Source organism: Acomys russatus, chromosome X (assembly GCF_903995435.1).
Source record: "Acomys russatus chromosome X, mAcoRus1.1, whole genome shotgun sequence".
NCBI lineage: Eukaryota > Metazoa > Chordata > Mammalia > Rodentia > Muridae > Acomys > Acomys russatus.
Window position 1 is genome coordinate 505,916 of NC_067169.1, and position 24,744 is coordinate 530,659.

Consider the following 24,744-nt stretch of genomic DNA (forward strand, 5'->3'; position numbering starts at 1 on the left):
TACTTCCATCTCTCTTAGCTTCTTGGTGTTGGAGGACTACAGGGACTCTATAAGTTCTTGGTTAACCTTGATGAACAGTACCTCTGTGTTTGATGAATGCAAGAACCCCTGGGGAAACCGAGATTGGACCTAGAGGCAGGATCTGATGGAAAGGCCATGGGGTAATACTGCTTAATGACTTGCTCCTCATGGCTTATTCAGTTTTCTTTCTTACACCGTCTAGAACCATGTGTCCCAAGGTGACACCACCCACAATGGACTTTACCCTCCCACATCAATCATAATCAAGATAATACCCTACAGACCAATCGTATGGAGTAATTTTTTTCAATTAAGTTTCCTTATTCTCATGTATATCTAGGTTTGTATCATGTTGACAAAGCACACCCTTATATTCCCAAAGGTTTATTTAACTCATTGCTTCTAATGGTGACAAGATACTCCATGGTATGTATGCACTGCAAGTCTATACACCTTTTCTTAGTGACTGACATCCAGGCGACATTAAGTTCAGGCAATCTTACTTTAAAACATTTGTTGTTAATGGCTATGACATCATTGTTCTCTGAGCTCTTTGAGTGTTTGAGACTTAAGAACATTTTATAAAAAGCATAAAGGTCAATCTCATTGTTTATAATTTTCGTATTTTGTGGGACTAAGAAATTGTTTGATTGTTTTGTTTTTTTGTTAAAGCACCTGCTTCCCCTAAAGCTGTATGTAATTGTTTTTCTCTGCCTTTCATATCCTGTGGGTCTGCAGTACTGAAAGCCGCATTAGTCATCCAAAACTGGTACCGACGGTACAGAGCTCGACTGAGAGCCAGACAACATTATGCCCTCGCCATCTTCCAGTCTATTGAATATGCTGATGAGCAAGGCCAAATGCAGGTCTGTTTGGCAAGAATTTCCCCTCTCCCCACCCCCTATCTCCTCTTTTTGTTTTGAAAGAATGAAACTATGGGTCTGTTTGAAGCTGAGGAACCTTTTTGAAATGCTTTCATAGAGTCTGTAATGACATTGTTTTGAAACTAGCTATTGAGAGTGTGATTTGGGAAGATGTTTTTCAGTTTTGAAGTTCACATTTTTAGAGCAATGCCAGATGTCTAGCTAGCTAATAAAAATAGTCTTTTCTATTTTTTGAGAATATTTCCTAATGGTAAATGAAGTCATTACTTTATGAATGGATTTTTTTAAAGTGGAAGGATTGAACCCAGAGCCTTGTACATGTTACACAAACACTATACCACTGAGCCATATCCCCAGCCCAGAAAGAATGGTTGTGTTTGCAAATGTTCTTGTGTGTATAGGTGCAAGAGTGCACACACATTCATGTGTATGTGTGTGGAATGGGTATCATTTCTCAACAGCTGTCAACCTTGATTTTTCGAGATAGGTAGGATCTTCCATTGAGATCTAAAACTCCCCAAATCGGCAAAACAGGATACTTTTAGGCCTTAAAAAAAGGAAGATTTTCTTGGGAACAAGTCTATGAAAGTTCTAAAAGAAAATATGTGAATATAGAAGGCCTTTATAAAGCTTGCAGCACAAATTCATAATTCTAGCTTTAATACTCACTAATAAAATTGAGTACCTTTTAACCATAAAATGATCTTGGAAAGATCTCCAATATAGTTATTAATGAAAGAAACAACTTACCTAGAGTTTATCCCATATATATATATATATATATATATATATATATATATATATATATATATATATGAAAATTAAGCATGCAACCAAACTCTGGAAAAAGATACACAGCAAACTCTGCATAGTGGCAACTGGCAGGGACAAGGGTGGCACTGATGAGTGTGTAGAAATATTGAGAGAGGCTTCTCATCTTCCTTTGTTATTGTTCAAAGTTTTAACAACTGTATTTGTCAAATTATGGTCTCTAAAAATAGTTAAGCTAATTTCAAAAAGAGTTAAGTTGATAAATCTCTTCTTGGTAGCTATTAAAATAATACAGGTTAGGTCAAAAGTGCTGGGACATGTCTTAAACCTAAGTACTCAGGAGGCAGAGACAGGAGGATCTCTGTGAGTTTGAGGCCAATCTAGTCTATATAGTGAGTTCCACATCAATTTCAATGAAACAAAATAAAAACAACAAACAAGCAAAAGAAAACAACAGCAAATAATAGAGGTCATTAAATGTTCCTGTGCTCTGATTAGGAACTTTTACAAATTATTTATTTTTGCGTGTATAGATGTTTTGCCTTCATGTATGTCTGTTCACTGTGTCTGTTCAGGGCCCATGGAAGCCAGAAGAGGGAACTGAATCCTCTGAGACTGGAGTTATACATAGTTAGTTGTAAGCTGCTTTGTGGGTGCTGGGAATCAAACCATGTTTCTTTGGGAAAACAGCCAGTGCTCTTAGCCACTGAACAATCTCTCCAAACCCATGCAGGCTATCACTTTAACCAGTATGTATTTTACCACCAAATAGATAAAAAGGAGAGTATAATGAACAAAACTTTGTAGTTGCCCTACAGTGGATTCCTTGAAGCAGAGTCTGGCTTGGGACAGTGACTTACTGAGATTGAGGGAATATTTTCAGGAATAACCTTTAAGGAAGTAAAAGAAGCAAGACAGGACCAGCAAAGAAGCCAGGAAGAAATATTCTTTCTGGACAGGTCTGACTTCAGCCTGATCCCAGGAGAAGTGCTTAAATGTGAAATACATCATAGTTTGTCCCATGCATGGCAAGGAGGTAGAGGACTTGGTTGTTACACTCTTGCTTCGGTCAGTTGTATATGGGTAGCTTCCCTGGTCCTCTGGATGCATATGTAATTCTCTATGCATCTCTGTGTGGTACTGCCCATCTGTGACTCTTGGCATGCTCTGTAGCAGGAAGATGAGCACAGTAAGAGAGTAAGGAACTTGCATAGAACCCTACTATTTGCTTTAGTAGCTCCTTAGTTAATCATTTATATCATGTTCTGTTGTGCAGCTATCCAATTTCTTTTCTTTCATGTTGGAAAACTATGCAAAGACACCTAATGAAGATTCAGGTAAGCAAAAAAACAAAAAAACAAAAAAAACCAGTTTAGACCTTTATGATTTTATTCATGCTTATTTTTAAATTATGTGTATTTGTGTATGCAAGTGAGTGGAGAGTCGGAGAGTCCACAGAGGCCAAAAGGGAACATTTGATTCCCTGGAGCTGGAGGTGCAGCAGGTTGTGAGCAATGCAATATGGGTGCTGGGAACTGAACTCAGGTCCTCTGCAAGAATAGTATGTACTTTTAATTGCCAAACAGTCATTCCACTCCTAAAGTATAGTCCTTTGAAAAGCAGTTGTCAGATATTGAATTGCCTCATTAAAAAATGTAATTGAAAATGGGAGATGCTACACAATTTAAAAGATGCTTACTTTTTTGTCTGCAATACACCCAACAACTAACAAGATCAGTTCAACTTGGTTTTGGTTTTTGTTTTTTCCCTTTCTGGATAAGATTTGCTAAATCAGCATTTAATTAAAAACTAATAATCAGCATTCATTTGTTAAATACTTTGTCTTGAACCACACACAATCTGCTGAAATGCAACAGTAGCTTAGTTTTTACCCACAAAACTTCTATGCTAAGAAATCAAAGTATTTTGAGTATTTTGTGCAATGGAGTCAAGGTGAACATGTTAGATTGCATGTAATCTCTCTTTCTCTTTCTCCAGTCTGTATGTCTGCTGTATCTTAAATACTTCCCCTAGAGTTTATGGAACATATTGAAAAGTGGGACATGTAAGCACTGTTTATGTTAGAGGGTGCCCTGTAATGGATTCATGCTTTGGGCAGTGGTGACCTTATGAAGTATGGATCTAACACCCATTCCTCTCCTCGCATCTGTTTTCTGCTATGTGATGTTGTCAGTCACATAATGACTTATGTCCTAGAGTCCTCACCAAATATTTCTCCATGATCTTCAAATTCCCGAATTTTATAGTCTTTAGTTTGGGTGACTTATATTTTATTTCTCATTAGTACCTGAATATTTAAAATCTGTAGTATACACTAATTTTTCTTATAATTGTCTTTAAAGTTGACAGCAGTTTCATACTTTAGGTGTACAAGAACAAATTTTAGTTTGATTTTTTTTCATTTTTACTTTTTTATTAATTTATTCATATTACATCTCAATTGTTAGCCATTCCTTTGTATCCTCCTATTCCTCCCTCCCTCCCACTTCTCCCCTTCTCCCTCCCCTATGTCTGTGATTGAGGGAGACCTCCTCCTCCTATATATGCTCTTAGAGTATCGAGTCTCTTCTTGGTAGTTTGATTTCTTTTTTTCTGAACCAGAATTTAAAAGAATTGGAAAACGTCCAGGCTTATTCATAAACTTGTATTTTGCTTTAAATCAACCAGTTTGTGATATTCTGCTATAATAGCATAAACTGGATGAAGATATTTTCTATAATGTGTTTCTATCATCAATTTGTCTATCATTTATATTTTCATTTTGAATCAAAGGCAGGCGGTATAGCAGCTTAAAATTATAATTATCTGTAAGACATATATTTCTCTTGCTAAATAAGATCTGCCTGTTACTTTCAAAGTAGATGCCAAACCTAAAAGCTGCTAAAAAAAAATTCCTTCGGCTAACTATTTTTTATTTACCAACATGCAAGGTATTTAGGAACCTTTCTCCCTTGCCACCCTTCTCTCTCTCTGTGCTGTGTGTGTGTGTGTGTGTGTGTGTGTGTGTGTGTGTGTGTGTGTGTGTGTTATGTGAGTGCGTGTAGAGGCTAGAGGAGGATGTCAGATTACCTGTGCTGTCACTCTATCTTACCCCTTTAGCACAGAGTCTCTCACTGAACATGAAGCTCACTATTTTTCAGCTAGGCTGGCTTTCGCCAGTGATGGAGTCATGAAAAATGTGCAACCATACCTGCTTTTTTATGTGAGAGCTTAGAATTTTTTAGCTGGGATGAAAAATTAGCCACACGTAGGTCCTTAAGCTAACACACCAAGTGCTCTTACCCACTTAGCAATCTGCCTAACCTCTAAGAGCATCTTTAAATAATCTGGTAAATACATTTTTGTTTTTCTAAAATCTCTCTCTCTTTCTCTCTCTCTCTCTCTCTCTCTCTCTCTCTCTCTCTCTCTCTCTCTCTCTCTCTCTCTCTCTCACACACACACACACACACACACACACATACACACAGACATACGCACTCAGGCACACACACACACACATACACACACACACACACACACACACACACACACACACACACATATATATATATATATATATATATATATATATATATATATATATATAGAGAGAGAGAGAGAGAGAGAGAGAGAGAGAGAATATATGTGCATACATGTGCCATGGCATGTGTGTGGAGATCAGAAGACAACTTGCAGTGTTTGGTTTTCTTTACCATGTGGATCTTAAGAATTAAACTTAGGGCTAAAGAGATGGCTCAGAGGGTAAGAACACTGACTGCTCTTCCAGAGGTCCTGAGTTCAATTCCCAGTGTCACAACCATCTATAATGTGATCTGATGCCCTCTTCTGGCCTGCAGGTGTACATGCAGATGCAACACTGTATACATAATAAATAGATAAATAATTATTTAAAAAAATTTGAACTCAGGTTATCATGCTTGACAGCAGGCACTTTACCCACTCAGCCATCTTGCCAGCCTGGAAATACTCTTTAAAGTGGTCAGAACATTTTAGTGGCATGGTTTGAGCCAAGTATATACATATGAAAGGAACAATCCATAGAAGCTTTCTGAGTGGTGGAATGGCCAAACTTGATGAGTAGGAGCTGGCTGGAAGTAGGTATTTTGCTATTTTCTTGATTTTAGGTAGCTGCATTTTGAAGACAGTCATTTCTGCTTTGTGTTCTTGGTCAAAAATGTTTTGAGGAGGAAATATAATAGTGACGAAATGAAACATGACTCTGCTAATGATCTAAGATTTCAATCTAGACTTACTTCATCAGAGTCCCTTACATGGGGTTTTAGAGCCACAGATGGCTGGGCCACAGCTCAGAGCTATTTGCTCAGACTCTTCAATTTTCAAAATCTACATTTTGAAAAAACTTTGCATATGATTTAAGAATATCACAGAATGTTTCTTCTCAAATAATGGAACAGTGTTTTCTTTGAAATATAATATACATTATAGGAAAGTACACAAATTATATATGACTGAAATTTTCTCAAAGAAAACATGCCCCAGAAACAAGTACTCAGAACAACAAATAAAACATGATGGCTAGGGATGTGGCTCAAATGGTAGAGTGCCTAGCATGAAAGGGGCCCTGGACTCAGTCCTGAGCACTGCATAAATCAAACATGGTGACACATGCTTGCAATCTCAGCTTTTGAGGAGGTAGGAGGGTTAGAAATTCAAGGTCATCCTTGCCACATGAAACCTTGTCTCAAAAAATAAAAAAAGTATTCTCCAATCATTATTAGAGCCACAGCAGTCTCCTGTCTGCCTTGTCTATTGACAACCCAACGCCCACTGCACTATGGAGCTTTTTTTGAACTTCTGTATCATAAGTTAATTAATTATACTCGTTTTTTATTTATTTGTAGAAGTAGAAAGATACAAAATAGACCTGGAATCTAGCTTCTTTTACTCAACATTGTATTTTTAAGACCATTCATGTTATTGTAATTCATTCTTATTGTTGAATAGCGTTCTATTTTAACAATATACTATAATTTATGCATTCTATTGTTTATGTGTGCTTAGGTTTTTTCAATTTGGAAGTATAATTTTGCTGCTGTGCATATTTTTGTACATATATCTTTTGATGAACATATGCACTCTTCCTTCCCTTTCTCTTTTTCCATCCTCCTGTCTCTGGCTCTTCTTCTGAAGGTCCTTAGTTCAATTCCCAGCAACCACATGGTGACTCATAACCATCTATATTGCGATCTGTTTCCCTCTTCTGGCATGCAGGCATAATACTATATAAATATAAAATAAATATATCTTTTAAAATATATTTTCTTTTTTAAAAAAATTTATTTATTTATTTATTTATTTTTATTAATTTATTCTTGTTACATCTCAATGTTTATCCCATCCCTTGTATCCTCCCATTCCTCCCACCCCCCATTTTCCCATTATTCCCCTCCCCTATGAATGTTCCTGAGGGGGATTACGTCCCCCTATATATTCTCATAGGGTATCAAGTCTCTTCTTGGCTACTTGCTGTCCTTCCTCTGAGTGCCAACAGGTCTCCCCCTCCAGGGGACATGGAGAAATAACATCATTAACCAATGCCATGGGTCAAATGGATCTAATAGATATCTATAGAACCTTTCACCCAAACAGGAAAGAATACACCTTCTTCTCTGCACCCCATGGAACCTTCTCCAAATTGATCACATCGTAGGTCACAAAACAAGCCTCAATAGATACAAGAGGATTGAAATAATACCTTGTATCCTATCAGATCACCATGCTCTTAGGCTGCAATTCAACAACAACAGAAATAACAAAAAGCCTACACATACGTGGAAACTAAACAACTCTCTGCTAAATGACACCTGGGTCAGGGAAGAAATAAAGAAAGAAATCAAGGAGTTTCTGAAATTCAATGAAAATGAAGAAACAACATACCCAAATTTGTGGGATACATTGAAAGCAGTGCTAAGAGGAAAATTCATAGCACTAAGTGCCTTTAAAAAGAAATTGGAAACATTGCACATAAGCATCTTAACAACACAACTGGAAGCCCTAGAAAAAAAAGAAGCAGAAACATCCAAGAGGAGTAGACGCCTGAAAAATATATTTTCTTATAACAATTTGTATTGGTATATTTGGATGTATTAATATTTTATTATGCTCTGAGATTCCATCTTACACCCATCAGAATGGCTAAGATCAACAATTCAAGTGACACCACATGCTGGCGAGGATGTGGAGAGAGAGGAACACTCCTTCATTGCTGGTGGGAATGCAAACTAGTACAGCCACTTTGGAAATCTATCTGGTGCTATCTCAGAAAACTGGGAATAGGGCTTCCTCAAGACCCAGTTATTCCACTCCTTGGAATATACCCAGAAGATGCTCCAGCACACAACAAGAAAATTTGCTCAACCATGTTCATAGCAGCCTTATTCATAATAGCCAGATCATGGAAACAGCCTAAGTGTCCATCAGTAGAAGAATGGATAAAGAAACTGTGGTACATATACACTATAAAATACTACTCAGCTATTAAAAACAAGGAATTCCCGAAATTTGTGGATAAATGGATTGAGCTAGAAATGATCATAATGAGTGAGTTAACCCAGAAGCAGAAAGACTCAAATGGTATATGCTCACTTATATCTGCATACTAGCCCAAGGGGCATGTCCCACAAAAGCCTTCACTTACCAGGAAACTGGGACAGAGGGGAAGGCATCCTATTGGGACTCTAAATGAGAGACGCATGGGAGAACAGCAAAATAAAAGGATCCAGAGGGTCCTAGAAATCTACAAGTAGAACAATATGATAGGCAGATTTGGGCCCAGGGGTCCCGCTCAAACTAAGGCACCAGCCAAGGACAACACAGGAGGTAAACTTTAAACCCCTTCCCAGATCTAGCCAATGGTCAGAATATTCTCCACAGTTGAGTGGAGAGTGTGATACGACTTTCTCACGTACTCTGGTGCCTCACATTTGACCATGTCCCCTGGAGGGGGAGACCTGGTGGCACTCAGAGGAAGGACAGCAAGTAGCCAAGAAGAGACTTGATACCCTATGAGAATATACAGGGGGACGTAATCCCCCTCAGGAACAGTCATAGGGGAGGGGAATAATGGGAAAATGGGGGGGGGGGCGGAATGGGAGGATACAAGGGATGGGATAACCATTGAGATGTAACAAGAATAAATTAATAAAAAAAATAATTCAAAAAAATATTTTATTATGTTTAATTAGTTTAAATCCATGTTCACAAAGTTATCCAGAAGATAACTAAGGATTAACTCCAATTAATGTTGCACATATCTTTAATTATTACTTGCATTCATTGAATTATTGCTTATCAGTTATAGGTTACAAAGGCATTAGAATTGTTAAAGGCTAGTTTTCATGCATGATACACACTAGTTACTAGAAGATAATCTCTGTTACTAATTTTTATGTTGATAAAAACTCAGCAGAAGGATGATGATACAATATAGATTAATATTTTCCTATCAGAGGCTAAAGAGAAGATGGCTCAGCAGTCAAGAGCACTTGCAGCTAGGTGCAGTGGTGTATGTGTAAAATCCCATTAAATATAAATGATAATAAGATTTTGTTTTGTTCTCAAAACAATTAGACTCGAGTTTTAATTGCTGGCATTGATAGAATTTACTTATTAGCCAATGGAAAGGGGAAAAATGGCAACATGGATGAAGGCAATGACCAGGAACATGCAATATTTTCTTAACTTAAAAAACTTAACATTATTCATGATCTTTTAAAATTAATTTTTTGGTTAGTGAACAAACACACATTTTTCATTATTGATGTAGTGTCTTATTCATGCCTCACAGAGCTGGATTTCCTCGATATATCAGTTAAGAGTATATAAATAACACAAATGTATTTTCATATATAGTTAAAAATCTTAACGGCTAAGAGTTTGGTGGGTACTTTCCTCCTACTGGGCTGCTTCGTCTATCCTTAATAGGAGAGGAGGTACCAAGTCTTGCTGCAACTTGACATGCCATGGCTGGTTGATATCCATGGGAGGCCTGCCCTTTTCTAATGAGAAATGGAGGAGAAGTGGATGAGGTGGAGGAGTTGAAGGGAAGGACTGGGAGGAGGGAGGGAAAACTGGCTGCAATGTAAAATAAATAAATAGATTAAAAAAAAGTTTGGGGTGTAGGTCAATGACTCACCCAGTAAAGTACTTGACACATAACCATGAAGACCTGAGTTTGGACAGCCAGCATTTCCATAAAAATCTGGGTGTAGTGGTGTATACTTGTAGGTCCAGTGCTAGAGAGGCAAAGACAGGAGACTCTATGGGGCTTGTGAGCTAGCCAGCCTAGGCAAATCAGTGACCTCTAGGTTCAGTGAGAGACCCTTTCTCAAAAACTAAGATAGAGAACAATTGAAGAAGACACCTAATGTTGACCTCTGGTCTTCACATGCACCTGTGCACCACACACATGCACACACAGAGTTTATGAACAGGATTCCATTTCTCTACTTACATACTGTACCCCATTTTAATGTATAAAATGAGAAAAGGACAAATCTTACCTGCCAATAACACTACCTGGTACATAGTAAGTATTTAGTAAGCCAGCGATAGTATAATCATCATCATCATTTTCTTATTGAAAAGGTAGAACTTGAGACTCAACCTGGGAAACCTGCTGAGTTTTAAAGGATGAAGATAATCCTTTGGAAGATCATCCAAAGGAGAAAGATAAAGAAGAAAGGGTTGTCCAAGGGTAGAAAATACAGTGGAAATAATAAATATAAAAATGGAGGGAAGGTTAAAGGGTGGGACTGGAGGAAAGGAAGGATGAGAAGCCCTAATCAGGATGCAAAGTAAATTAATTAATTAATAAATATTTTCACTATAAGCAGAAATGTGATCTAGTGATAGTGTTTTAAATTAGAGATGTCTTCAGGCATGTTATATTGTGTAACAGAGCCTGAAGAGAGGATTATCCTGAAAGTATAGGCAACAGAAAGTGACTTCCCAAGCTTCTGAGAACATGTGTGTGTAGGGGGGAGGGGTGTCTCCATATGTATTGGCGTATGCAAACCTATATATTCAACTTCTTTTCTCTTTTATGCTATATCTGTGCTTTAAAGTCAGGTGCATTTCAACAGCTATGCAGCCTTCTCCATGGACACTGTAGTTATGCCATAAATATTTACTTTACCTAAAAAACAAAATCCGTTAGCTCTGATCACATTTGCTCTATGTTCACATTCTTTCTTACAGTCTCTAACAAAAACTTTGACTCTGTCAGCTGATAGAGTGAATCGTCTGGGGATTCCTGTGGAGTTCTTGTTGAGGAGGTGTTATTAGAGTTCCTGATATTTAAGTTCCCTTTGTAGGAGGACAATTTCTTATTGAAATTGGATGGCATGATCATTAGGACAGTTAAGTGGACTACTTATGCTCCACTGCCTACACAATGAATCTGAAATAAAGTTTAGCAGAGAGTTCTGCATTTCTGATTTCTAACACAAAGTATATAATTAAATCATTCTTAAATATCAGAAGCCAAAGGAAAAATGATGTCTGCTGACCACATTGACTATAAATTTTATTATACTTCAATTCTATTTTTTATAAAGCATTATCAATTATCACCAAAATATATCCTATATACCACAGTTTAGGATATGTTTTGATGTAATTATTAAATATTATTTCTTAGTTTAGAACAATTTTTCAAATTTACTTCTTGATTGTATTGCTCATCATAATTGGTCATGGAAATATGTATTCTGTCTACACCTATTAGCATCCTATCTTCTACGGGTGACCAACTTTAAATATTCAGAAAAATAGAATTTTTTGGAGAGAACTTCTAATTATAGCTTTAATAACAAGTAAGTGTTAATGAGTTAAAAGGTATTTTATTGTCTTGTGGAACAGTTATTTTCTTACTGTAATAATACTCCAAAGTAGCCACAGTATCTCAGTTACATAATAATCAAGTGTTTTCCCCCTATCAAGTCTACAAATTAGCTAGACATTTCTGATATTGCCATAGTTGATTTGACAGATTTTAAAATTTTGGCTGGAGTGTACTCAAGTGTCTAGAGGTCTTCTGGCCATTAGCTAATCAAGGACATCCTTGGCTAGGTCAATTCTCTCTTACACATATTGGTGGCTTTCCAGTAGAATAGACTGGGCTGAGTGGAAATGGCTATGTTCCAAAACAGAGAGTATGGAATCGTATAAGGCCTCTTGAGACCTGGACTTGAAGCTGGTAGGTAGCCCTTGGATCACATTGTTCAGGATAGTATAAGTTATGAGCCTAGCTCATCTTGAAAACAAGGGAAAATAGCTGAAAATCACATTCTAAGAAGCATGGATAGAAATTAGGATAGGATATTGAGGCTATTTGCAACTAGTATACCACATCTTCTTTTTTTCTCTGCCTGAATTGTCTAGGTTTCTGTTTAGGAGTTTGTTTCATAGAAAACGTGACAAGAAATAGTGGAGTCTCAGCCCTACTAATTTGCCTTACTAAATGGGCAATGCAGGCAGTCTGTTAGTATTTAGAAATATCTGAGGCAGGGGGTTTTGGTTATTTCTGCCTATGGTTTGTTATTTAAGTGTTATCTGTTTTGCTTCTAAGAAAATCACAAAAGAAACATTGCACATAAAGAGAAAAAAATCTATTAAAGCTAAGTAAAACCCTCTGAGGGATTTAATTGAATGTTGCAGTTGAAGTTTGTACAGATCATGAACAGCAGCAGCTGTTTGAGTCAAATGCAGTGCATTGTTCATGCTTTTAGCTTTGCTTATAAGAGTCCAATAAGTAAGAGTGGACAAAAGAATTAGAGCTTCAACTTCGGAACATCAACATACCTTGACTGGCCAGTTTTTCATGTGCTTCTTGGTCTCCTCTCCATTGATTATGGGCTCACTGATTTACCAAAGCTCCATTCCAGGAAGGGATGATGGTCGTTACCAGCCTCAGAATCAGTTATTCCTCATAGTTTTCTGTCCTCTACATTGGCACTCAGAACAGCAGTTCTTGCGTGAGATAGACATTCAAGGGGTGTTTGTAAGCATTACACTGTCAATTTTCCATTTTACACCTCTTTGTCTTTCCTTTTCAGTATTAGTAAGTCGACTTTTTGAAAACACCATGCAAGACAATAAAGACAGACAGGAATATGTGGCATTGGTAGATGTGCCTGACTCCTACAATGGTCCTCGGCTGCAGTTCCCTCTCACGTTTACGGACATTGATGTACTTCTTAAAGCCTTCAAGCAGCAGCAGGTAACCTTGAGCAGAAGCTGCTCTGATTCTCATTCATAGCTATCAAAGTCATGAATGAAAACGTTGTAGCATGTATTTCTATGGGAACTGTGTCCCATTGTGTGACAGTTCCTGTCTGCTTTGTTTACTAGTAAATGTTTCCTTGGGGGCACAGTAACTTCCTCCTGATTTGTAGGCCTACAGCACTTCCCTTTTTATTTTCTAAGAATAGTTTACAAAATATAAAATCCATCATTTAAAAATATGGGGTCAGTGGTTTTCATATAGTCACAAGGTTCTACAATTATTAGCACTATCTAATTGTAGCACATTTTCATCATTACCATTAAATATTATTTCTTCCTTTACCCTAAACAGCTACTGTTCCATTTTCAGTCTTTGTTAGTTTGCCTGTTCTAGATATTCTATATAAACAAAGATGTAATATGTTGGGTTTTTGTATTTGGCTTCTTTTACTAAACATAGTATTTCTAATATTTGTCTGTGTTGGAGCATGTATCAACACATCATTTCTTTTTATGGTTCATAAACTTTCATTGTATACCACACATCTGTTTACTGATTTATCAGTACATGGATATTTTAAATTTTTATACTTTTTGGCTGCTATAAATAATGCTGCTATGAAAATTTACATACAGATTATTTATGGACATATCTGTATTCACTTGGGTATGTATGTGGCTAGGAAAGGAATTCTGGGATCATATAGTAACCTTTATGTCCAATTTTTTTAGTTACTGCTTAAGTTCTTCTACAAGCTTCAATAGTTTTGCATTTCTACCAGCTATATATAAGGTTTTACTTATTCCGCTTTTTTATATTTAGTATTTTATTTTGATTATTGTTCTCCTAATAAGTATGAAGTGATGTCTATTTCTAATTCCGACTGATATTTCTCTGATGAATAATGTTCTGTATCTTTTCATCTATAGCCATTTGAATAACTTCTTTGGAGAAATAACTATGCAGAACTTTTGTTCACTTTAAAATCAGTTGTCTTTTTATTATTAAGTTGTAGGAGTTCTTTCTAGATATAAACAAGCACCTTACCACATATATGATTTGAGGATATTTCCCCTTTCTTTACTTTGCCTTTTCACTTTGTTTTTTTTTTTTTTTAGATTATAATATAGTTACAACATTTATTCTTTCCCTTTCCTCCTTCCAACCCTGCTCCCATATACCCCTCCTTCAAGTTCTTGGACTCTGTTTTACTAATTGCTGTTCTGTTACATGCCTACATACATACATATTCCTAAATATAATCTGGTCAGTCTGTATAGCGCTACTTGATAGTATATACAAAATGGTCACTTTCTTGATAATGTACTTTGATATAAAAAGTTTTAAATTTGTTGAAGGTCAATTTAATCTCTCTAAATTTTTTGTTACATAAACATTTGTAATCCATTGCCAAATTCATAGTCATGAAGATTTCCCTGGGTTTTCTTGTACTAATTTGATCATTTTAGCTTTTACTATGAACTATTTAGAGCTAACATGTGGCAAAAGTGGACACAGTTATTTTGTTCCAGGTCTTAGAAAGAAAAGTGCTGAGTATTTTGCCTTTGAGTTTATTGTTACTTGCAGATTTTTCCCTTTCTTGTGATGATGTTTATTTTTATTCTTAGTTTATTTTAGTAGTTTCCCAATAAAAGATGTTGGATTTAGTGAAATGCTTTTCCTATGTCAACTGTAGTAATTGTGTGAGTGTGTGTTCTTTCACTCTCTTAATGTCTTATAACACATGAATTAATTTTCTATCTTCATTCATCCTGTATCATTGAAATAATTTCCACTTGGTCAAGGTGCTGACATTTTGTTGAAGATTTTTAAATTCATATTTATAAGAGATATTGGTTTGTAATTTCTTTTTATATCTTTTTTTTTTCTTTTGGCTTTGCTCTCAGGCTAATGCTGTTTTCATGGAGTGAGTTAGAAAGTATTTCCAATATGTTTATGAAGAATTTGAGAAAGATTGTTAGTGCTTCTTTAAATGCTTAGCATACTTCATCAGTGAAATCATTTGGCTTGTTCCCCACTCCTCTTCCAAGATTTGTTTATTTTTATTTTATGTGGAGAAATGTTTGCCTTCATTTGTGTGTGTGTTCCACGTACATACCTGGTACATATGGAAGTCATAAGAGGGTGTAGGATCCCATAGGATTAGAATTATAGGCAGTTATGAGACCATCTCACACATGGGTGCTGGTAACCAACTTAACTCCTTTGCAAAAACAGCAAGTGATAAGCCGGGCATGGTGGCACATGCCTTTAATCACAGCACTTTGGAGGCAAAGGCAGACAGATTGCTCTGAGTTTGAGGCCAGCCTGGTCTATAAAGAGGGTCCAAGACAGCCAGGGCTACACAGAGAAACCCGGTCTGGAAAAACAAAAACAAGCAAACAAATGAAAAAGAACAGCAAAAAACAAACAAACAAACAAAAACAAAAAACAAAACAACAAAACAAAACAAGAAACCCAAAGAACAAACAAAAACCAGCAAGTGCTTTCAACTGCTAAGCCATCTCTTTAACCTAAGGTCTTGACTTTTCTTTGTTAGGAAGTTTTTGATTACTGATCCAGTTTCTGTATTTGTTCTAGGAAATAATCTTGGTAATTTTTATGTGTAGTGGTTTGAATAAAAAATGTTTCCATAGGCCCATAAGGAGTCGCACTATTAGGAGGTGTGACCCTTTTGGAGTAGGCATGGCTTTGTTGGAGGAAGTGTGTCAGTAGACAGTGGACTTTGGGGTCTCCTATGCTCAAGCTAGGCCAATGGCTCAATCTCTTCCTGCTACCTGTGGACTCAGATGTAGAACTCTCATGTCCTTCCTGAGCACCATGTCTGCCTGCATGCCACTATGCTTCCTACCATGACAATAATGAACTAAACCTCTGAACTCTAAGGCAGCCCCAATTAAATTGTTTTCTTTATAAGAGTTGCAGTAGTCATGGTATCTTGTCACAGCAATAGAAACCCTAACTAAGACACTGTGGCTTTAGATATGTGTTCATTTCATCCAACTTATCTAATTTATTGGCATATAGTTGTTCATAGTATTGTTATAACACTTTGAAATGTCTTGAATGAATGTTGATAGTAATTTCTAACTTTTGTTCTGAGTTTTGTTTCCCCCTCTCTCTGTCTCCTCCTTCCCCCTCCCTCACTCCTTTATTTCCTCCCTCTTCCTGTACCTCTCCCTCCCTTGCCATGGTTAATATAGCTAAAGGTTTTAAAATTAAAATTTAATTAATTTTTAATTAATTGAATTAAAATTAATTTTATTTAAAATTAAATTTTAATTTTTAATATTTTTAAAGAAACAGTTTTGATTGATTATCTGTTTTTGGTTTTTTAGATCTCATTTACTCTATCATAGTCCTTATTTTCTCCCAACTTCTAACTTTGAGTTCAGTTTGTTCTTTTTCTAGTACATTAAAGCACTCTTCCTCTTTTTTTAAAAATTTGTATCATTTATATGTGCATCACACCCACAGAGATCTGAAAAGGTCATCTTGGCATTGGATTAATAGGAGCTAGAGTTATAAATGATTCTGAGCCATTATCTAAGTACTAGGAACCAAACCTGGGTCCTCTGCAAGACCAACTCATGCTCTTGACTGATGAGCCATCTCTCAGCCCACACTAAAGCATTCTTATGTTAATGATTTAAGAGCCTCTTTAAAACTACAGCTATATATTCCTTTTTCGGCATCCTTTTGCTATATCCCATAAGTTTGGGTATATTGTGCTTTCACATTTGTTCGTGCCCCAACTTTTTCTAATTTGTCCTTTTTCCCCATTGGTAACAGATTTGTTGTATAATTTTCACATATTTATAAATTTTCCAAGTTTTCTACTGATTTCTAGTTTCTTTACATTATGATCAGAGAAGCTATTCTGCTTCATTTTAATCTTGTTAAATATTCTGAGGTTTATTTTGTGACCTAGCATCTAGTCTATCCTAAAGAATGTTTCATGTGTACTTAAGGAAAATGTATACTATTCGTTTGCTGGATGAAGGATTTTATAAATGTCTAGTAACTCAGGTTCTGAACAGTCTTGAAACCTCTGTTCCCATAGCTTGTTTTCAGTTAATGGTTTAACTGTTCCTCAAGTACCAGAAGAAAAGAGCAAAAAGGAAGGAAAGAAAAGGGAACGGAAAATAAAAAAAAGTAAAATAAATTTTGCTTGAATTTTCAATATGTCTTTGGAAAGATTGGGCCTTGGCATTCCTTACACTACTCTTTTCTCTGATATCACCCCAAGTCCTCACTGTCAGATTAGGGCACTAGAAGACATACCCCAGAAATGAACTAGAAGTAGTACATTGGCTTTGAAACGGAGGCAGAGACAGTAGGATTTTGTCAAATTTAAGGCTATCTTAGTCTACATATCTAGTTCTAGAACAGCCAGGCTCTCTCTTTGTCTCCTCTCTGTCTCTGTCTCCTCTCTCTCTCTCTCTCTCTCTCTCTCTCTCTCTCTCTCTCTCTCTCTCTCTCTCTCTCTCTCTCACACACACACACACACACACACACGCACACATACACAAACATATATATACAAAGAATAAAATATCCTTGTAAATTAGAAGTTTCTTCTTTGATCATCTTTATAATAATGTGAATGTTTTATTTAAGTTGTTCTTTAATCTGATATGTTTATAAGTGTAAAAACCAACATTTGAATTACCTACTTTAAATATTTAATATCTTGGTTGTAAACATAACAGTTATAATCCTGTGGACATATAACTTTATAAGCAAGCACTAATATTAACAAGTTATATTAGACAATCTTAAAGATGCTCAAGAAAGTATATAAATAAAATTTTTCTGTGTTTACAAGATAGTTTTAGTGAATATTTGTTAACATTAAAAAACAAAATGAAACTACTTCTTTAGATGCAGTTACTCTGAATAGCAGTACAATGGGCCAGGAAAGCTACAATGGCACATTAAGCCAGCATTAGAAATCTGTAGATTAAATGTACAAACTGAAACAAGCCATTAAACAGCAGCGTTTTTGCCCATTCTTTAAAAATATTTATCCAGCAGAACTAAGCACATCCTCTTCCACTGAGGCTAGACAAGGCAGCCCAGCTAGAGGAAAGAGATTCAAAGGCAGGCAACAGAGTCAGAGACAGCCCCTACTCCTACTGTTAGGGGAGCCACATGATGACCAAGCTGCACATCTGCTACATATGTGTGGGAGATCTAGATCTATCTCATGCGTGCTCTTTGGTTGGTGGTTCAATCTCTGTGCACCCCCGTGGGCCCAGGTGAGTCAACTCTATTGGTCTTCTTGTGGAGTCCTTGACCTCTCCAGTCCCCTCAATCCTTCCTCCCAGGCTTCCACAAAACTTCCCTAACTTGGCCTATTGTTTGGCTATGTGTTTCTGCCTCTGCTTCCATCAGCTGCTGGATGAAGCCTCTCAGAAGACAGTTATGCTAGGCTCCTGTCTGCAAGCATAGCAGAGTGCCATTAATAGTATCAGGGGTTGGTTCTCTCCCAAGGAGTGGGGGTCTCAAATGGGCCAGTCATTTGGTTGGACATTCTTCACCTTAATCCCGACACTTCTGTAGGCAAGACAAATTTTGAGTTGAAGATGGGTGGGTTGGTGTCCCCATCCCTCCACTGGAAGTCCCATCTGGCTACAAGGAGTGGTGACTTCAGGCTCCTTAACCCCTGCTGCTAGAAGTCTCAGCTAGTGTCACTCCCATAGACTTCCTGGAGCCTCCTCTCCTGTCCCAGAAATGCCATCTACCAATTTCATTCTCTCTTCCAGTCTTCCCTCCACCCATCCACCCCCATTCCGTACACCTGATCTCCATCCTGTTATCCTTCCCACCCCCTCTCTCACTTAGTTCTCTCCTTCTATCTATGTCTGATATCTATTTTATTTCCTCTTCTGAGTGAAATTCAAACATCCTCCCTTGGGCCCTCCTCGGCTTCTTTGGGTCTATGGATTGTAGGATGGTTATCTTGTACCGTATGGCTAATATCTGATTATAAGTGAGTACATTCCATGTGTGTCTTTCTGGGTCTGGGTTTCCTCACTCAGGATATGCCAGAGTGGGTGGGTACCTCTTGCGGGGGCTCCTTTTCTCTGAGAAGAAGGAGAGGGGGGATGTGAAAGGGGCATGGAGGTGGGACTGGGAAGAGAGGAGGGAGAAGGCTGCAATCAGGCTGTAAAGTGATTAATTAAATAAATAAATGGAAAAAAGCATCAAATCCAAGGTATTACCTATAAGGAACTAAGACCAACATACTATTTTTAAAACATTGGTACCAGGTTCAGCTGTATTATAATACTGTCTTATTATCTCACTATACCTCCCTACAGTCAAAATGCATATTAATGTATTCATGATTCTGAAATTTTATTTATCCAGGGGCTATTGAGATGGATCAATGTATAAAGGCACAGGCCACCAAGCTGAGGATCTGAGTTTGATGCCTGCGGTGAAAGGAGAGAACCAACTCTCATAAGTTGTCTTCTGACCTTTAAACACATGCTGTGACATGTATGCACCCCACAATAATATATATAATAACACATAAAAGTACAAATAAAATGTTAATCCAAGGATTTGGGAGGCCAAGGCAGAAGGATTGCAGTGATGTTTGAGCCAATCTATGCTACCTAAAGAGATCCAGACCCCGTGTCAAAAACTCAAAAAAAAAAAAAAAAAAAAAACTCAAATAAATAAATAGAAAATTAAAAGTGATACAACATGGCTAAAAGAAAATTCTCATTCAAGTTTTAAGTAAAGCTGTGGATTGAATTGATTTAGAATGCTTTTTATTAGTTGATTAAGTCTTTGGTGGACAGGAAATGAGAGTCTAATAAATCATGTATTTAGAATTTTATAGTATGTATATTAAAAAGGGAAAACAGATAAAATCAATTTTAACATTATATTTAACTCAGTACATCTCAGCATATGAAATATTTCAATATATAATATATTAAAATTACTGAGACATTTTTGCTTTTCTTCATACCACGCCTTTGAAATATAGACTTAATCTTGTCCCTATGGCACATCTCAATTTTAACTAGCCCCCATTCAAGTACTCTGTTATCTCATATTGCAAATGGCCACCATATTGGACACCCCAATTCTATGTCAGCCTGACCCTTAAAGCTGTGTTGATACCAGCTAAGTTTATGTGGTAATCACATATTTGTTATCTTTTCTTTCTGGAGTATGTGTTTAGAAACTTTCTTAATTTAGAAATGAGAAAAAAGACACATTGGAGTTTTAAAAGCTGAAGGGAGAAAACGGTAAATTTGGAGGAAACAATGACATCATCAGAGCTGTAACTGAAGGAGAGTAGTAAGGTAGTCACAAATAGGAGGTGATCCAAGTGTTTTGAGGTTGGAACATTTCCATTAGATAGACTTTTATCACAATGTGTCTGCTGTCCTGACGATCCTATACACCAAATTCTAGAGCCAACCTTAGGAGACTTGGGAACTCGTGTGGCTTCCTTGTGAGGTCTCTGCACTCAGCAACACCTATTTTCAACTGCAAGTAGCAGGGTGTCTCAACAAACGAAGAGCTACAATTTTTTTCTTTTCCTTCCTTGTTTTGTTTCCCCCTTTCCTCTCCCTTTTAAGGGATTCTTATTGTTATTTTTTTGTCTGAACATTTTCTTTGGGCAATTGATCTCCCTGCCCCCACCTTCCCATCACCCCTCTCGGGATCTAAGGACCAAGAATAATCGAAATATTCTAAGCAAATGGATAATATCAAAGAAGAACATGAGACTTTAAATAATTTTAGGAACCATTAATTCTTTCAGTCACAAATATCTCCTGAGGGCTTTTATATGCTAGACACTATGTTTGAATACTCTATTTGAGAATAATTTAAAGATTATCCTGAAATACAGTGACCTAAAATGTGCTCGTATTCCTCACTTTTATAGTTTTAGATACACTCATGCTTTTCTCCCTAGTTCATTATCTCTATTTTGTCTGCTTCCCCCTCACAGATACTTCATGCTCATTATGTCTTAGAGGTGCTATTTGAAGCTAGGAAAGTCCTGAAGCAAATGCCGAACTTCAATCATGTAAAAACCTTTCCCACCAAAGAGGTAACAATCTGTGGTAAGTTTCAGAAAAGAGTTGTCACATTAATATTTAGGAGCCTCTTGGTCCTGCATCATTTGCCTAACTTGAAAACTATGTAAATTGGATTGTGTTAAGGGGAAAAATGTTAATATAGAATTATCTATCATGATAATACTGTTCTCCATCTTGTCTTTGTTTTGCATACCAGCTGGCAGGAATTAATTATGTGAGAAATTAAAGAACTCGTGTAGCTTTTTCTAAAGGCAGATAGCATTTTAATATGGAAAGGCACTGATGGAGAGAATAAGTGTTCTTTGCCCTCTGACTAGCTCTCATTATCTCTGTCCCATGTTGTTTTTTCCAGGTGGGCCTCTGTATGCATGCTACTTCTACTGCAAAGAGAAACACCCAAGGCAGGGTGGAGATTAAATTCTTTTCTGCCCTTGGCTGTTGTTTCAGATCTTTCTACTGGTGTTTGCAGCTTTTAAAGGAGTGGGAATGTCCCCAAAATCTGTTTCTTGTACTTCTAAATAATAAGATTTGAGATTTGTTATCTTATAGGCCAGCCTGGCAGGATATTGCTTCAAGAAACAGTACACATTGAAATTCATCACAGTTGGTGCTCAGCATGCTTACACTGTCTGGGAGTGGGGCGCATGCAAGGAACAGCAATTCCCTACCTTCTAATTAAGCCTTTAGGTTACAAAACAGTGATCGTTATTTTCCAAATCAGTTTTTAGCCCATGTCCTCTTACTCTGGCAGGTAGAAGTGGATTTGACAATCTAATTAAACCCTTTCCATCCCCAACATCTCATAGTGGTGACAGAGACTTGATGTAGCACTATGTATCTCATGACATGGCCTGGCTCAGGTTTTTGGAAGAGAGTCTCTAATGGTTTAATTTCAACCTAGTCAGGCCACCAGATCTCTCTAGACAATAATATACCTCAGCACAGAGACCTTTTATTCAGAGCCATAGCAGGCTTTGCTTTTGATGGAAATAAAGAACTCTGGGTCATAAGGCTCAGGAAACCATGCCGACCTATGAAGCTGAGTGTATATAAACAGTCAAACACAGATGTAAGAATCTGCTCCTATACATTTCCATTAGCTCCCAGTTGCTGTTTCAGCTCTATCTGCAGTGAGGTCACAGATGTGCGCCACTACACCCTAGAAGAAGAAATAAGTTAGAGAGAATGGGAGTCGTAGAATTCCACAGTATGAAAACTGAAAAGCCCTTATGGAGATGTTCTGGTCCCTTTACTGAAAGCTACGATTTTAATTTTTTCCCATGGTAGGAATCAAACCCAGGGCCTTGTATATGCTAAGCTAGCACTCTGTCATTGAACTCTATTCCAAGCCCCCATGTCTTGTTTTTATGGGTGAAATAGAACCCCAGAGAGAAACACATATTGTCATCAATGCATTTCAGTATAATACCCTGCACTGTAGCTTATTCAACCAGTCAGCGATAGGGTTGGGATTAAAAATAAGGTCTTCTATACTCCAAACTGGGGAGAGTGTCATCTTTGCACTTGTCTGGCTAATATTTCACTTATCATTAAAAAAATATTGGAGACTAGGTAGACTGGACAAATCCATTCATTTAAGAGACCCTACATTTGGGACATTTATTTCCATATATTTCCCCCTACATTGCCCCTTTGGTAAAGAGAAAAGCCAAAACACCATATAACATAGGATGCTATTGAACTCTTGACCCTTCTGCTTTAGCTCCTTGAAGTGTTGTTATTGTTGTTTAGTTTATAATTCATATTATAATGATAATCAATTCTGCACTCATGTTGTTGTTTGCAGTGAAAATATCTTCATGTCTGCCTTTCCATGATATGTTGATTTTATGTCCGACTAGAAACTAAAAACATTTTTATAGCTTCCTTTTTGCTGTGACTAGAACCAAAAATCCTCAACTCATAATATGTTGAAACAACTTCATATTTTAGCATGCTAGCTATTATAGTCCTTCATATTCAGATTTCTCTGTGTGTGGTGATGGGAGTGGTAGTGGTGGCCATTGTGGAGGTAGTGGTGTGTTTGCATTCCTGTAGAGAATAGAGATTGCTGACAGTCTCCATTCCTGTCCACTTGACATTTTTGGAGACAGAGATTCTCCCTGAACCTGGAACTCACTGATCAGCAAGTTGGCTGGCCAGTGAGCTCCAGGGATCTGGCTGTTTCTGCTGCCTCCAGCCTTGAGGTCACAGTTGGATACCACTGCACCTTGTTTTTGACTTGGTTGATAGGAATCTGAACTCAGGTCATCTTAAATAGCAAGCACTTTAGTTATAAAATCATCACCACTGCCAATATACTCATAATTTTAAAAAGCAAATCACTCTAAAGAAAATTAGAAAAATGAAATAATTAGCTAAATATATTAAATATTTATTTATTTAACTTCTGGAGTGAGACTATATAAAGGCATTGACATTTAAGTATCCATTAATATCAATATGCTCTTTATCCTGATGTTAATATAATAGCAATTTTATAAAAAGTGCTGGTGATGTAGCATTTCAACTTTATTATTTCTAATTTAATTGGAGCCTTCTGATGCATATATTTGATTTATCTTGTTTGTGGGATTTTTAAATAAGGAAAAGTGTACTTAAATTAATTATATGGTAATTAAGTTGAGTACGAATTTTGAGCAAAGATTATGAAAGATATATATTTTACCTAAAAATATTTATCCAGATAGAAATTTTGAATATTCACATAGTCACTCTTATTTTTTAATTAATGAGTCATATATTCAATAGTTTCCCTTAGTTGGCTTTTGTTTTTTCCTTATAACTATCTCATCAAAAAGAATCTCAACTCTCTAATCATAATTTTTAAACTTTTAAAGTAAGAAGTAAAATAAAGCAAAACCCAACAATGAATGGCCATGGATTTAGCTGTTGCTTAAATGCATGTATTGAGTGCCTGCAATTTCCTAGGTGGTATGGTAGGTCCTTGGAGAGTCAATGCTTCTTGTCACAGGTATTTTTCTTACTCTTCCTGGCATGCCAATGTAGGCAATACAGAGGAAATCACTCTAAGTTTTCATTTTGGGGTCACAGAGTGCTGGGTTTGAATTCTAGTTGAGATGTTGTTGGCAGGGTGAGTGCATATGTTTCTTAACTACTCTGAGTCTTGTTTAGAATATAAGATGACAATACTATTCATCTCATAGAGTGGTTATGAGGATTGAACGAGAAATAAACATAAAAGTCTTAGTATAGAGAGCTTAACTCAACACAGAAAGCTCTCCATAAATGGCTAGAGCAAACAGTTCAAGATGCTGTTCGCCCTTCTTCCATGGGCACCATAGGAGGAGAAGAAAGAGTCCGTGGAAGCAAATTGCATATTGAATTAGTACCGTCAACATAAGGTGAAAACCCAGTCCCATGAGAATACTTGGGGTATCTGAGATTTAAAATCCTATAACAAAACAAGCATTACATCTTGGCCCCTACTGAATATTGATTTTTCATTTGTATTTCAGGTGATTTGCACGGAAAACTGGATGATCTTTTGTTGATCTTCTATAAGGTAAATGCTTGGTTTTCTAGCTACTTGTGCTTTTGTTGATTTAGGGCAAGGCAGTCCTAGAGCAGATGACAATATTAGTTTTGTTGTATGCATGTCTGTATACCCAAATATAAATGTAATATAACAGTTTTTAAAAGCTCAAAGATTTGTAGAGAT

The 24,744-nt window shown here is 36.8% G+C and overlaps 1 protein-coding gene across 1 annotated transcript in view; it reads left to right on the forward strand.

Moving 5' to 3' along the window:
- Nucleotides 1-24,744, forward strand: part of Ppef1 (protein phosphatase with EF-hand domain 1) — a 75,691-nt gene that overhangs the window by 10,494 nt on the left and 40,453 nt on the right. The window contains exons 2-6 of the mRNA XM_051140966.1: nt 694-887; nt 2,953-3,013; nt 12,776-12,939; nt 20,951-21,065; nt 24,542-24,588. Coding sequence (XP_050996923.1) covers nt 694-887; nt 2,953-3,013; nt 12,776-12,939; nt 20,951-21,065; nt 24,542-24,588 — 581 coding nt within the window. The remainder of the gene's footprint in view (nt 1-693; nt 888-2,952; nt 3,014-12,775; nt 12,940-20,950; nt 21,066-24,541; nt 24,589-24,744) is intronic.